This window comes from Rhea pennata, chromosome 14 (genome assembly GCF_028389875.1).
Source record: "Rhea pennata isolate bPtePen1 chromosome 14, bPtePen1.pri, whole genome shotgun sequence".
NCBI classification, from domain to species: domain Eukaryota; kingdom Metazoa; phylum Chordata; class Aves; order Rheiformes; family Rheidae; genus Rhea; species Rhea pennata.
Window position 1 is genome coordinate 13426704 of NC_084676.1, and position 13182 is coordinate 13439885.

Consider the following 13182-nt stretch of genomic DNA (forward strand, 5'->3'; position numbering starts at 1 on the left):
TGAATCCTTATTTTGGCAAAGATCCCACGGGTAGCACTGTGTCCAACCAAAGAGGTCTGCATACTTAGCAAACAAAACCGGACCTGCTCTCAGTTCCTCTCTCGTAAGGGAGAAATGGCATTAAACAGCATTAGGATTCTGTGTGTTGGAAGGTTTTGGAGTTCTCCTGACTGCTCCTGGTCCTCTTAGCCAGAGCGGGCTTGGGTGTTTGCTGCCAAGCTAGTATTTGTAAGCCGTTTTTGGAAATGGGCAAGTCCTTGTGTCCTATCTGCCTTGTGAAGGGGGAAAAAGACTGCAGGGTGGCTTCTCCCCTATTCCCTCTACATAGATTTTGGGACAGAGCAGGGGCAGTTCTACTCATAGAAGATGCATAGTTTTTCTGAGTGTGCCTGCCTTTGATTCTGAATATTTTATTATGAACTTTTTCCTGAACATATCTGAGAAGCAGAGCAGCTATTAACTTGTAAATATAAACCTTTCTTTTTGCTATTGGTAGACATTTTCTGAGTTGTTCTTATCACCTTCTTCCAGTGAAGAATATTTTATTTTCTCTTACTACTTTTTCTGTACACTGCAACCTTTGAAATGAATGAATCTGTGTTAGTGAAGTATTCAGTGCCAGTTATGATCTGGAATATTTACCTGGTCGACTGTATGAAGTTTGAGTTGAGTCACTTACCAAAGGTCACATTCTTTACTAAAGAATAATAATAAAATATAAAGCCCTAGTTTATTATTTTTCTCTTTCAGAAGGATGGGAAAAATGATCATGTTCTTTGAAGGTGTAGGGGCAACTAAGTAAAATCAGGGCTAGCCTTTTAATGTAACTGTCTCTGGTGGCCAGATGTAATCTGTACACAGGGGAGGGAGGCAAATTGCTTCAAAAGCATCTGGAGCTTTAGTGATTTCTTGTGTTCTGGTTTTTCCCCAAAGATCCGAGCCAAGAAGAAACCTACTCCAGTGAAGTATGAAGTTGGGGATCTTGTTTGGGCCAAGTTCAACAGACGCCCATGGTGGCCATGCACAATTTGTCATGACCCAGTGCTGGACTGTCACTCAAAAATGAAAGGTATTGTATCTACTCAGACCACAAAGTGGAGGAGCTGTGTATGGCAAGGTGCTACACTTTTTTAATTGATTAAACAAACATTCCCAGCCCTTGATAGGTCTAAAGAAATAGACTCTATTGCAGAAGGCTGTGGGATCTGTGAAGTAGACATGGACCTGGAAGGTATCAGGAAGAAAAAGGGACTGAAGCTGATGGAAGTGAGAATGATGTGGTACAGATAGCTGGACATGTTGGCTCTGATTCCCAGGATATAAGAAGGATCACAAGCTAGGTTGAGTGCAGGGCAATGCAGAAGAAAGAGCAGCCTGTTGAGAAAGTGATATAGAGAGAAGGCAGAGAAAAGGGGGATGAATCAGAGAAAAGGAGACCAAGAGATGCAATGAGTGAAAAGGGCGGGCAAGCAGAGCTAGGTAGCCTGGAGTGTGTGAGGATGTGGAGAGTGAGGCAGACTTGGAGAAGAATGGGATGCAGGAGAGGCTGTGAAGTGGGGTAGACTAGAGTAGCTGCTGAATGCCTGAAGATACCATGTGAATGTGTGGGAGGAAGTGATTTTTTTTTCCTTGTTTGACACGAGGGAGCGGGGAGATGTTTATGGGGAAATATCAAAAAAACCTGGAGATGGAGCCACATATGTGAAAGTTCAGGGCATAGTGTGTTAGAGATACTAGGAGCAGCTGAGTGTAAGGGGAAGAGGCAGAAGGAAATAAGACAGAGCTCTGTGCATGAACATGGAAAAAAGAAGGGAGAACTGGGAGGGAAGAGGGTGCTGTAAGGCTAAGGCAGAGAAGCGTAGATGAGTGATCAAGAGAACAGAGGGGTAGTGGTTGTTTGGAAATTGCCTTCTACTTGGAGGGCCTCAGGCTGCTTTTAGGATCATATTAGCTGCCATGGGGACACTGCTACAGATGGAAAGGCTCATTACATGTGTATTTTTTCCTAATTTCTTCTTTCTTTGTTCTGTGGGTAACTGGAAACTCATTGCAATAGTACCATCTGTCATTGATGAGTCTGTAAGCTCGTAAGGTTGCTGCTCACTGACGTATTTGTCTGCAATTTTTGTGACTCTTGCTGGCCTAAGAATTAAGTGCTGAGAGTGAGCAGGTTTCGGTGACCACCAGCTCAGAGCTCTTTGCTATTCCTCTAGACACATGAAGTAGCTTTTCTCGCATCGCACATGTTGCCTCAAGACAGTTGCTGCAGTCTTACATGCTATTTCTTCACCTCCCTTTTCTTCCTTTGGGAGGCATTCATCCTGATTCTAGATAATACTGAATGTGCAGTTTAAAATAGTCTTTTCTGAACTCACAAAGAGCATATAACAAAGATGTTGCCTGAAGATATGCCAGGCATGTTTCCATTCCCTCTGTCCCCCTGCCAATGAAATTTTGTGTTGGATTTAGTGTATATAATTGTCCAGTAATTCTGTCTCAGCCCTTATATGATGATTTCTAATATGGGAATTCTGCAGGGAGGAAACATGCTGTTAACAAATTCCAGCAAGGTCTGATCTCTCACGTGGTAAACTCTCCTATCATGCTTTATCCCTGTTCAAACGAGTAGATATCTGGGGAAGATTGTATTTTCCAGTTGTGGTTTTATTTGATCTGGTTATTTTGCCTCCCTGAGCCAGAAATGGAAGACCATCTGAATCTGAACTCTCGTGATTTTGGTCAAAAAGAGCTGCCCGAGCTCTGTATGTACTGTAGGAAGCACAGTCCTGTTACCTTAGCTGCTTCTCCCGTTGTCATGGGAACAGGCCATTCAAAACAAGGCAGGTTCTTCAAACTCATCACTTGTGTACAAAGCTTTTCTCTTCTTGGTCTGTGGCGTGGTGTTTTATTTAAAGCAATTTACCTCTTCTCAGCAAGCTCTTGAATGACATAACTTAAAAGATTTTTGCAGCTGAGAAATTGAGGCTCAGTAGCTCTGTCCCTGTGTTGTAAATGGAATGGATGAAGTCTCATCTTTGTCCGTGGTTTGATGTTGCCCCAGTTGCTAATGTCATCCTCTTTCTTAATGGTCTTGGCCAGAATCTAAATGTCTGCATTGCTGAACACCAGGGTAACTGGCACTGTGTTGGCATTCTTAAAAGAGACATCGCAAACCAAATGGGCTGTGAAACTTGAGCTACATGTTCAGAAGGTGAAGGTATCTCCAGCAGAACATTAAGCAGGTGTTGTAGGGAAATACAGGGAAAAAGCTTATATCCCTTGTTCCAGCTTAGTTAGCTCTGTTCTAATACCCTTAACCTGTCCTCTTTCATCAACATACCTAGTTAGTGATTCAGTTCATAATTGTACCACATTTATCCAGTGTTCTTACACAGAAAGCATCATTTAAATCTCCATGGTTGTGATTGTGCCATTATGCTGGAATTTCTTCTCTTTCTTTGCACCTTAGTGACCAAACTATGGAAATATTCATTAGATAATTGGCATTTTGTCACATTGCACTTACTCCTTGTAGTGGTATTTCTTCTCAGAGATGTGCTTGCTTAAATACTGCTGTTAATGTTCTATATTCAGAATGAGAATTTGTCTGACAATAGAATGTGGAACAAGATGGGATATGTTGTTGTGGGGGAGGTAAAACCTTTGTGAGTAAATCATATCCAGAAGGATGTTATTTCTGGGTGTTGCCAGCATGCTCTTGCCTTTTCCCAACGGACAAGTGGACTGGACTGTTTAATCATTAATCAGGGAGGAGCAAAACGAAATGTCCTGCCTAGTATGTTATCTCTCTCAAGGAAAAAGATATTTGGATACTTTTGCCATTTTTTTGCAGCCAAACTCTAATCTCTGCTCTAGGGGGACAGGTCATCTGAGACCTGTTGATTAGTTGTTTGTAAGGAAAAAATTCAGAGTAGCAATAAATAATGTAGAAAGTGGAAATCAAAGGGATCTCCCTGAATTCTAACTAGAAATCCCCAGAACTGGCATTCATATGGAAATGCTATTAAGCAAAGTTGTTAAGAATTGACTAACAAATTGCTACTGCTTTCTCTGTTTCTTTTGCTTTATCTTTATTCTGTTTTATGCAAGGGGTTAATACTGTTTAATTTCTTGAAATAGTTTCCAATCGGAGACCATACCGAGAGTACTATGTGGATGCCTTAGGAGAACCTTCAGAGAAAACTTGGGTTGCTGGAAAAGCTATTGTCCTCTTTGAAGGAAGACATCAGTTTGAAGAGCTGCCTATTCTTCGGAGAAGAGGAAAGCAAAAAGAAAAAGGCTACAAACATAAGGTAAAAGATCTGTTTTCTCTGGTGTGTTTTTGGTTCTTTGAATCTGCACAGTAAAAGTATTTCTTTGTATCTGGAATTGCACTTTGACAGCTTTCTTTTGTGTTGGTGATTTTTAGCAACACAGCCAGCAAACTGATTCTTTGCGTCTTTATAACAAGCATAGTTTATAAGCTGCCAGGAGTTCCTAGGCTCTTATGTAGAGGTGTGGCCTCTTGCTTTTGTTGCCCTACAAAGCTCTGAGAGGTAGAGGAGTTCAGGTCTCTCTGTCATCATGGGATTTGTTCAGCTGCATAGCCCTCTCCTGATGCTAATTACAGTGCTTTTTAAAAATAACTTCCTCTGCTCTCTTGCAGCCTCTTTTGGCTGATCTGAAGTAGAGGTGGAGTTGCACACTTTACTAGATCGCTGAGTGAGATAAAGCGGTGGGGTTTTTAACCCTGCTTCAGTAATTCTTTTTATAAAAACCTGTAAGTATTTATAATTTGACTTGGAAAATACCTTGTCAGTGAGCCTGTACGAATAAGTACTGTGGCTCATCACATCATCTTCATTTGCCTCTTTTCCAAACACAACAGTCCCTAGCAGTTGTGGCCAGTGTAATGTAATGTGACACAAAGTCTGTTCACTACATCCTTAGGAAGGAGACTGGAGTTCACTTTTTAGAATTGCTGAAGAGAAGTACAGAGGCTACTACATTGCTGTAAGAGCAGCAATGGTGTCTCTGTTTTTTAGTCTTTATTTTAATAACAAATTTATTAGCGGTTAAGTACTTAACCAATGTTAATGAAAAGTATCAGATTAAATAGAGTGCTCTTGCAGATTTTGAGCTCCTGGTATGTAATACTTTCTTTGGGTTTCCCTTTTCCAAGAGAATGTTCTTCCTCTTGTATTTCCAGCTTCCTAGCTGCTAGTTACATGCTTCCAAGTAACTTTTCTGGTCCTATAAGTTAAAATACTTCATGGGCTAAAGTCTCATCCTATATATAAATTGTAGTGCTGCTGTGATGCAGCAGAAGGAATTGGATGTTTGTTACTTGCATAAATATCCAGGCTTGCATCCCCAGAGTTTAAGATCTGATGCAAGCTAATAATATTTGGCTGCTTTGCTACCAGGCTTCGTACCTTTTAGTTATCTACTGAGATGAGTTTTTTTTTTTTTTTTTTTTTTTTTTTTTAGAAAAAGTGTCAGAAATTTGAGTTGTTCCTTCTGCCTTGGAATTGATTTTGATTTTAGGAGCACTTGTGAAGCCTTTGATTTACTATTGTGCAGCCAAGAATAACATGCACAAATAAGAAACAAAGTTCTTGTTGTTTCAGATGTCAGCACAAATTCCTCTCCAATATGCAGAGTGCCTTCTGTTTTATGCTAAAGATAAAGGGGTAAAGCTGGAAGACTTCTAAGTAATAGAAATGTTGAATTTGTTTGTGTGTATTTTGGTTGTGTGTGTCTGGATCTCACGTTTGTACCTAGGATTGGGTACCTAGGGCTGATGGAGAGGGCAGATAGAATTGTGCTCCAAATTCAAGTGAAGTAGGAAGAATCAAGAGAGAGCAAAGCAAAAATGTCAGTTCAAATATTTTGAGAAAATGTTGCTGCCTTGAGAGGCCTGTTGGCTGTTGCTTTACACCTCTGTGCCAGGGATCCATACGCATTCCCCTTACAGACTGTCACATTCAGGATGTGCTGGGGTGCCAGGACATTCGATCCCTCGGAGACCTGTGCTTGAAGGGACCTTTTTACCGTTTTGGGAACGTACATGGATTTTTATTAGTTTCATTTGGAGTGCCAGGTAGTTGTCCAGGAGAAGTATTTTCTGTAACCTCTAAGCACTGTCTATGGGAATACATGTTATTGTCCCGTAGACAAGAAATGCAGGACCATTGCTCTGTTCTGTGCTCTGTCCATTTGTCTCTCCTTTTTATCCTGTTGGTTACCTTCTCAAATTTTTTCTCTTTTCTTTTTTTTTTTTCTTTTTTGTCTCCTCCAACCTTAAGGTTCCTCAGAGATTTATGGCTAAATGGGAAGTCAGTGTTGGACAGGCAGAAGACATTCTTCTTGGGGGGCCAGAGGATCAAAAGTGCAGCCAGAACTCCAGTGAGCTGGACAGCGAGAAGGAAGCGCAGTTGGAATACTATGCCAATGGCCCTGGAGCAGAAAGGGACAGGCAGCTGAATGGTTGTTTTAAATCCTTTGTGTTTGACTCCAGACACCCAGCCAGTGAAAAAGGAAAGTTGCACATTAAGCCACACATGAAAAAAAGCTCTGACAGTAGAAAAAGGACTAGAGTAAAAAAGAGTGGCAGAAGAGGGGAAGCATCTAGGGGAGAAATCAAAGACAAGACAGAGAGCATAGTTAGAAGTGTGATTGTCGGGGAACTACCGGATAAGCATGCATCTCATGAACTTCGTCGCATTGCAAACAGCCTAACGGCATCTAGTGGCCCCAGGGAAAACCATTTGCTTTCCTCCTTTGGAGAAAGACGTTTTGAAAAGGCAACTTTGAAACCAGAGTATGAGACTCGTAAAAGTGATACTCTGAAAAATACACTCCAGGGTGATTTGTTTTCCAGTGCATCTTTGGAGAGAGAGAAGAGCTCCCTGGGCATTCTGTGCAGTTCCAAATTACAAATACACTATTCTGCATCTGATACTGGTATTGAGAAAAAGCTAACTGAATCGGATGCATCCTCTTCCCTCTCTGATGATGGAAACAGTGATGTAGATACTATGGACCAAAGTTCGGAGAGAGCCTCCAGCACTCTTGAAATTAGTGATTCTTCAGATAAAATGGAGAAGGAATTTCCTATGACGTCAAGTGGAAACATTAAGCTTTCCATGTATCTGTCCCAGAAGAGCAACAGAAGGGCCAGGAAGAAGTCACACAGAGATCGTAAATCCCTAGGAGGTTCAGTAGCCAGCAGACTTGATGCTGAATTTGCGGATGGGGAACTTGAAGGAGGCTCCTCTGATGCTGAGATGTCACTGATGGCTCTTGAGTGTTCTTCAGATGTAAGAAATGACAATCTTTCCCTAGTGAACAAGCACGCCACTCCCCAAAATGTTTCCAAGGACAGCTCCTGGGCTGCTGTTCCAAAACAAGCAATCTTAAAACAAAAGAGCCTGAAACTGCCCCGGATCAGGAGTATAAAATGTAAACATAAAGAAAAAGTTACTGGCTTGGAACCTTCTCTCTCAGAAGAGGACCGTAGCATGAATTGCTGCTCTCCTGATACCAAAGGTTTCTCTGGCCTTCATAAAGATTCTCTTCCTAAAAGTGGAAAAGTTGATGGTCAGAAACTGTTAAACAACATGCATGAGAAAGCCAGGGATTCTGCTGAAATAGAAACGGCTGTGGTGAAACATGTCTTGTCAGAGTTGAAGGAACTGTCTTATCGGTCCATGAATGATGATGCTAGTGACTCTGGTACTCCAAAGGCCACAGTACCTTTACTTTTCTCTTCCACCTCTGGTCACAGTCGTTTGCCTATTGAGCCAGATTACAAATTCAGCACGTTGTTAATGATGTTGAAGGATATGCATGATAGTAAGACAAAAGAGCAGCAACTGATGGCTACTCAGAATATGGTCCCATATCGAAATACCAGTACGACTGATGGCTCTGGAAGCAATTCTGCGAGCGGTCTGAAGTCCTTGCCTGTTGTAGGCCCCCCATATAAACTAGAAAAAAATGGGGATTGCGTCCAGGAAACAGTAAATCCAAACTCCAGTATAAGCAACTTCTCACTTTCACGCAATCCTACAACCAAGTTAACAGGGATTGGTACTAGCAAAAGGGAGCCCACGAATACTGCTGTTTCTGGGACAAATGGCACAAATTGCGTATCCAAACGCAACTGTTCAAAATCTAAGCAGCCATCAAAACTTGGAGATAAAACAATTTCAAACAGAAAGGACTTAAAACCAGGAGGGCCAAGTAAGTTATTAAGTCGGTTATCCAGAGATTCAGGAGAACATGCATTCCATGTTCATGGTTTGATTACCAGGCCTCTAGGTAAGGAAGCAGAAGATACTGAGAGGAAAGAGTCTGTTGATTTAACAGAACATTCAACTGATGAAGATTCTACCTGTTTATCTGATGACAATTTAGATCGTATTGGAAGGAGACCTGAACCTTGTAGAAATATTGAAAGCTCCATTTCTGCTGAAAATGGGGAGAGTCCAGACTTGGATTCAGAGGCAAATAGTGAGAGCTCTCTTGGTGATGAGTCTAATGATATGAATCACGTAGCACCCAAAAAGCGATGGCAGCGTTTTAACCAAAGCAGTGCTAGATCCAATAAGCACATCAGTAGATCTAGGGAACAAGGAAACTTGGAGAGTGCCTTTGGCCTGAATTCTCGTGGCTTTTTGCTGAAGGGAAATGAGTGCTTGGGACGTAGGCATTCCTCTCATTCGAAGGTGCTTGAGCGAGACCTAACAGATCAGGACTATGAGAATCATTTAGACTTAGTTGAGAAACGTTTGAATGTATGTGGTAAGCCAAACAACAGTGTGATGGACTCAGAAACAGAGCTTGGCAACTTTGCTCCCCAGTCTGAATTCTCTGCACAAGGTAAGGGAGCTGAACTTGCACCAGAGTGTGTATATTTTTATACATTTTATAATCTTTCATTTAAAACATAAGTTACGGAATTTGGGGCTATTTGACAAAATGGAGATACATATATCTGTGAGCTGAAGAAAGTGCAATATGTTGTTTTGGGGGTTCTCTGTAAGGACAGAGAACAAAGGAGGTGGGGGTTAGATTATGGGAATTTATTCATCTCCACAATGAAAGGTAAATTAATCATCCGAATGAGTCTGGGACTTTTTTCCTTTTTTTTTTTTTTTTTTATATTTATACCTTCATACCATGGTTCCTAGCCATGTGCTTGTTCTTAGCTGGATAGATCAGCTCTAGAAACTTATGGGAAACTGCCCCTCGGAGGTTCTGTGGCTCCCCCCACCTCCCCACCCCCCAACCATGCAGTTTGACTTAGAAACCATGTTTGGTCTGTTCAGTAGGATTTCTTCAAGACTTGTGCTGGACTCCTGTTTGTTTGTTTTAGAGTGGAAGTTTATTAGCTGCTGATAACCCCACAGATTTCCTAATTTACAGCTCAACCCCACAGCCTTCCTAATTTACAGCTCATATGGGGCTGTCTGAGGGAAAAGGAGAGAATAGAGGAGAGGGGAAAGTTGCCATGGAGTCTGGGACTGAGGCTGGTCTGGAAGATGGTAGGCAGAAGTAAGGCAGCCTCATCCAAAAGAAGCTGACCTAGGAAGAAGGAAGCTGCTGATGGCCACAAGGTCAGACAACTGTGCCTCTTCCATGAAGATAATGAAAAGATCAAAATGAAATTTTTGCAATGATTTCACCAAACTAAATGGCTTTAATCTGTTCACAAATAATATTGTAAATTAGCATAACTGACAATTTTTGAACCCTTTTTGTCACTTCTGCTCTATGTTGTCTGCATGCGTGTGTATACTTTGTCATTAGCAAGAGGTTGCTGGAGATTGCCTGCACACCTCTGTTTCAATGTAGAGAAGACAGAGCGCCGGATTCAGTGATCATAGGAACTGGTAAAGGCAAGTCACAACAGGCACAAAAATGAGCCCATAGAGTGTAATGCACTGGGTAAAAGTTCTGTTCTGAAATCACGACAAGCTTAATCATTCATTAACTCCTCTGACTGTGGCTGTATGTTTTTTGAGAACTTAAGTACACACATCTTCACAAAGCAAGTAGCAAATATATTCTTTGTCCTGGGCTTGTGCTGTGTAGATAGGGTCTACCATAGAGGAGTGTCACAGCCTGACCAAGGAAGTGAGTTCCTGGCTAGCTGTAGAAGCAGCTGGATTCTCATGGCTTCCTGATGCTTTTTGTGATTGAAGAATCTCACTGTTGCTGTGTGAGATGGAGATGCAAGTCTACAGAGAGGTCTAGAGTTCAGTAGTTGATAAGGGGTAATGCTGTTGAGAGAAAAGGAAAAAAAAAAAAAAACAGAAGAGCAAGACAGTTGGTTCCCAGGGTGAGGTGACATTTGGAGAGCAGAGCTGTCCAGGTGCTGCCTGTGGGAATGCAACACAGGGACCCTTCAAGGGTTCCCTTCAGATCAGCAACTGTAGTGTAACCTAACTTTGTGCCCTCTAAAGCACATGGGCTTTGAAGCCCATCTGACACCTGTATTTGCAAATGTGCAGTAAGAAGGTACCAGAACATCCCTGAATAAGGAGCTCTCTGGAATGCTCTAAGATCAGCAGCGCAATATGGGTACTGAGTAAACCTCCAGTGCTGTGAAAAGTCCCTTCATGGAAATTAGTCTTCCTTCTCTTGTATCAGACAAGGCCAATTCTATAGAGAGTAGACCGTGTGATGTTGGAAATTTGACTCACTGCAGCTTAAGAGAATTAGTTTACTAGTGCTTTGAGAAGACATGGTTAATCCTTATCCGCAGCAGGCAGAATATCAGTGAAAGGGAGCATAAAAGATTGCCATTCAGCTAAGACGAGGAATTGTAGTTTGTGTTTAGTGGAAATTACACTGTTCTGAATGCAATGTTTGCCATATTTTTGCTACAAACATTTGTATGTTTTAGAGTAAATAAGGCAGAAATGAAGACTGGAATTTCCTGACTTAGAACATTTTTATAATAATAGGTATTTCTTAAGGTATTTGATTTGTCATTGCCAATCAGACTGCATTTGGGATTTTTGTACAGGATTCACTTTGGAAAAAAATGTGGTTAAGCCACCCTTTTTGGCACAGTGCTGTGCGCTCTGCTGCATGGCTTTGAGGCTCTGAGTAGTTGCCTAGTGAAGATACTCATACTATAAACTGGTTATATACTGAAATATGTTTCCAGACATCCAGACACCTGCACAGAGCTTTAATAGTAGCTGAGAATACCTGTTTTTGAAAAAATTGTTCCTTTCTTCTCTTTTGGCCAAGTTTGACATTTTAATGCTTGTTTAACCACAAAGCCACAATAAAGTGTAGCAATCTTGTCCAGCGTCCCTGTTCTTAAATATTGCTCTGGAATCCTTTGTTCTAAAATGTTTCCATTTAAAGAAAAAAAGTCACTTCCTACACATGAAGAGAATTAAAGAAGAAAATATTTACTATTTGTTCCAACATTGCAGAGACTGCAGGGTGATTTTTTGAGAATACTGTTTAATAATTCTAAAAACTAATCAGGGTGAAAAAGACTCATTTGGTCACAGACACTCCAGAAAGTGACAGAAAGAAATAAACTTGTATCATCTTGCTTCTCCAACCTGCTAAGCAAAGCTGGCCTAGAGTGTCAGATTCTTTTTGAAGCTCAACATGTGTCAAGGTATGTGAGGTAGTATAGCATGGGTGGTTATATTTGTATTGGGGAAATACCTATTATCAGATTTTTCCCTTGTGAAGGTGCAGTGCTGTTCAAATTTACAGAAGACATCTGACCTGAAGAGCCTCCAGCCTGCGCGGACTGATCTGTTCACTCCCTTGTCATCCTGGTTTCATTGTAGAATCTGTTAGGAAGCAAAGGGCTTCCCAGGCTTGCAGCAGCACAGTGGGAGTTGTAGGCTCTTGCAGGACTGTAGCGTAGAAGATGTGAAGCCTAGCTTCTTCTATTTACTCTCTAGCAAATGTATTACTAGTGAAACTAGTAACTGAACAGTATTAGGGAAAGCAATGTTTTTCCTTTGCCCCTACGCTAAAACCAAAGGAGTTTGGGTTAACAGGAATAATAATATGAAGAGTCTGAGTTGTTAAATAGACTTAGGTTTGGGTAAACCGATTGGAAGAAGGTTAGACATCATCTGTCTAAGGAGATGGTTGAAATTCTTTGGAGCTTTCAGTCAGTTGGATAGCTATTTTTTTTCTCTTCTTTCTTTTTTCTTTCCTTTTTCTTTCTTTCTAATTCTTTCCTGCTGAATTCCTGCTTGAAGTCTCTGAGATTCTTAAAAATGCCACCTGCTATGTCAGGATTATGGAAGATATGAAGCTCAAAGATTATAAGGCTGTATCCAAGAGATAGAAAGAGGGCTCCACATGTAGCCTCTGGAAGAAAAGGCAGGAGTAGCTATCATCTACAGATCATAAGGTGAATTTTATCTTGGGATCTTCTTAGAAATGTAAGTTTTGAAGCTGCTTTCCTTTTTCCTTAGTACATTCAGAGAGGAAACGCCTTAGAAAGCCAAGTAAACGACTTCTAGAATATGCAGAAGAATATGATCACATATTTGCACCCAAGAAAAAATCAAAGAAGAGCCAGGAGCAATTACAGAAGGTAGGTTAAGGCAAATAAGCTCCTCACGGCTGTTACTCTAGTGCTCTGGTTTACGTCCTTACTTGCTGAGTTTTCTTGGTGTGTGCAGTGCTGTGCAGGATAAATGCTTTCATCTTCACATTTCGCTATGTTAGGTGAATTCTGTGATGAAGTCTGAATTTGAAGGAGTGCTTCCTGTACAACACAGTCCTGGAAGCGATGCCCAGCGAGGGCAGAGCCCTTTGGTTTCAACTCCATCTTCAACCAAAGAGTCCCCTCCAATCCTTGAAGCAGAGTGCTCCCTATCAGAACTAGGATCCCATTGCACTGATCCCACTGACCAACTTTTAGAAGGACATTCAGACATGCCAGAGCTGGTGCTGTCTTCCTCAGATGTTTCTGAAGTTTCTGCTTCTCCAGAAGCAGAGGAGAGATTCCTGAAAACAGGTAAGTTGGGGTCATGTGATTATGTTCACATAAGTGAACATATCACAAGTTCAGTGGGAATTGTTGCTTCAATCAGAGTGAAAAAGGTTAGTAACTATTGATCTGTTTTTTTTTTTTTTTTTGCTTTGCTGCATTCAGTGACCTTTACTGGTGCTTGAAAG

General features: G+C 41.3%; 1 protein-coding gene across 1 annotated transcript in view; it reads left to right on the forward strand.

The window, feature by feature from the left end:
* Positions 1-990: 990 nt before the first annotated feature.
* NSD1 (nuclear receptor binding SET domain protein 1) overlaps positions 991-13182 on the forward strand; it is a 49878-nt gene continuing 37686 nt past the window's right edge. Inside the window, 5 exon segments of the mRNA XM_062587593.1 lie at positions 991-1069; positions 4141-4313; positions 6309-8886; positions 12474-12595; positions 12730-13021. Of these exon segments, the coding sequence (XP_062443577.1) occupies positions 1063-1069; positions 4141-4313; positions 6309-8886; positions 12474-12595; positions 12730-13021 (3172 nt within the window). The 5' untranslated portion in view covers positions 991-1062.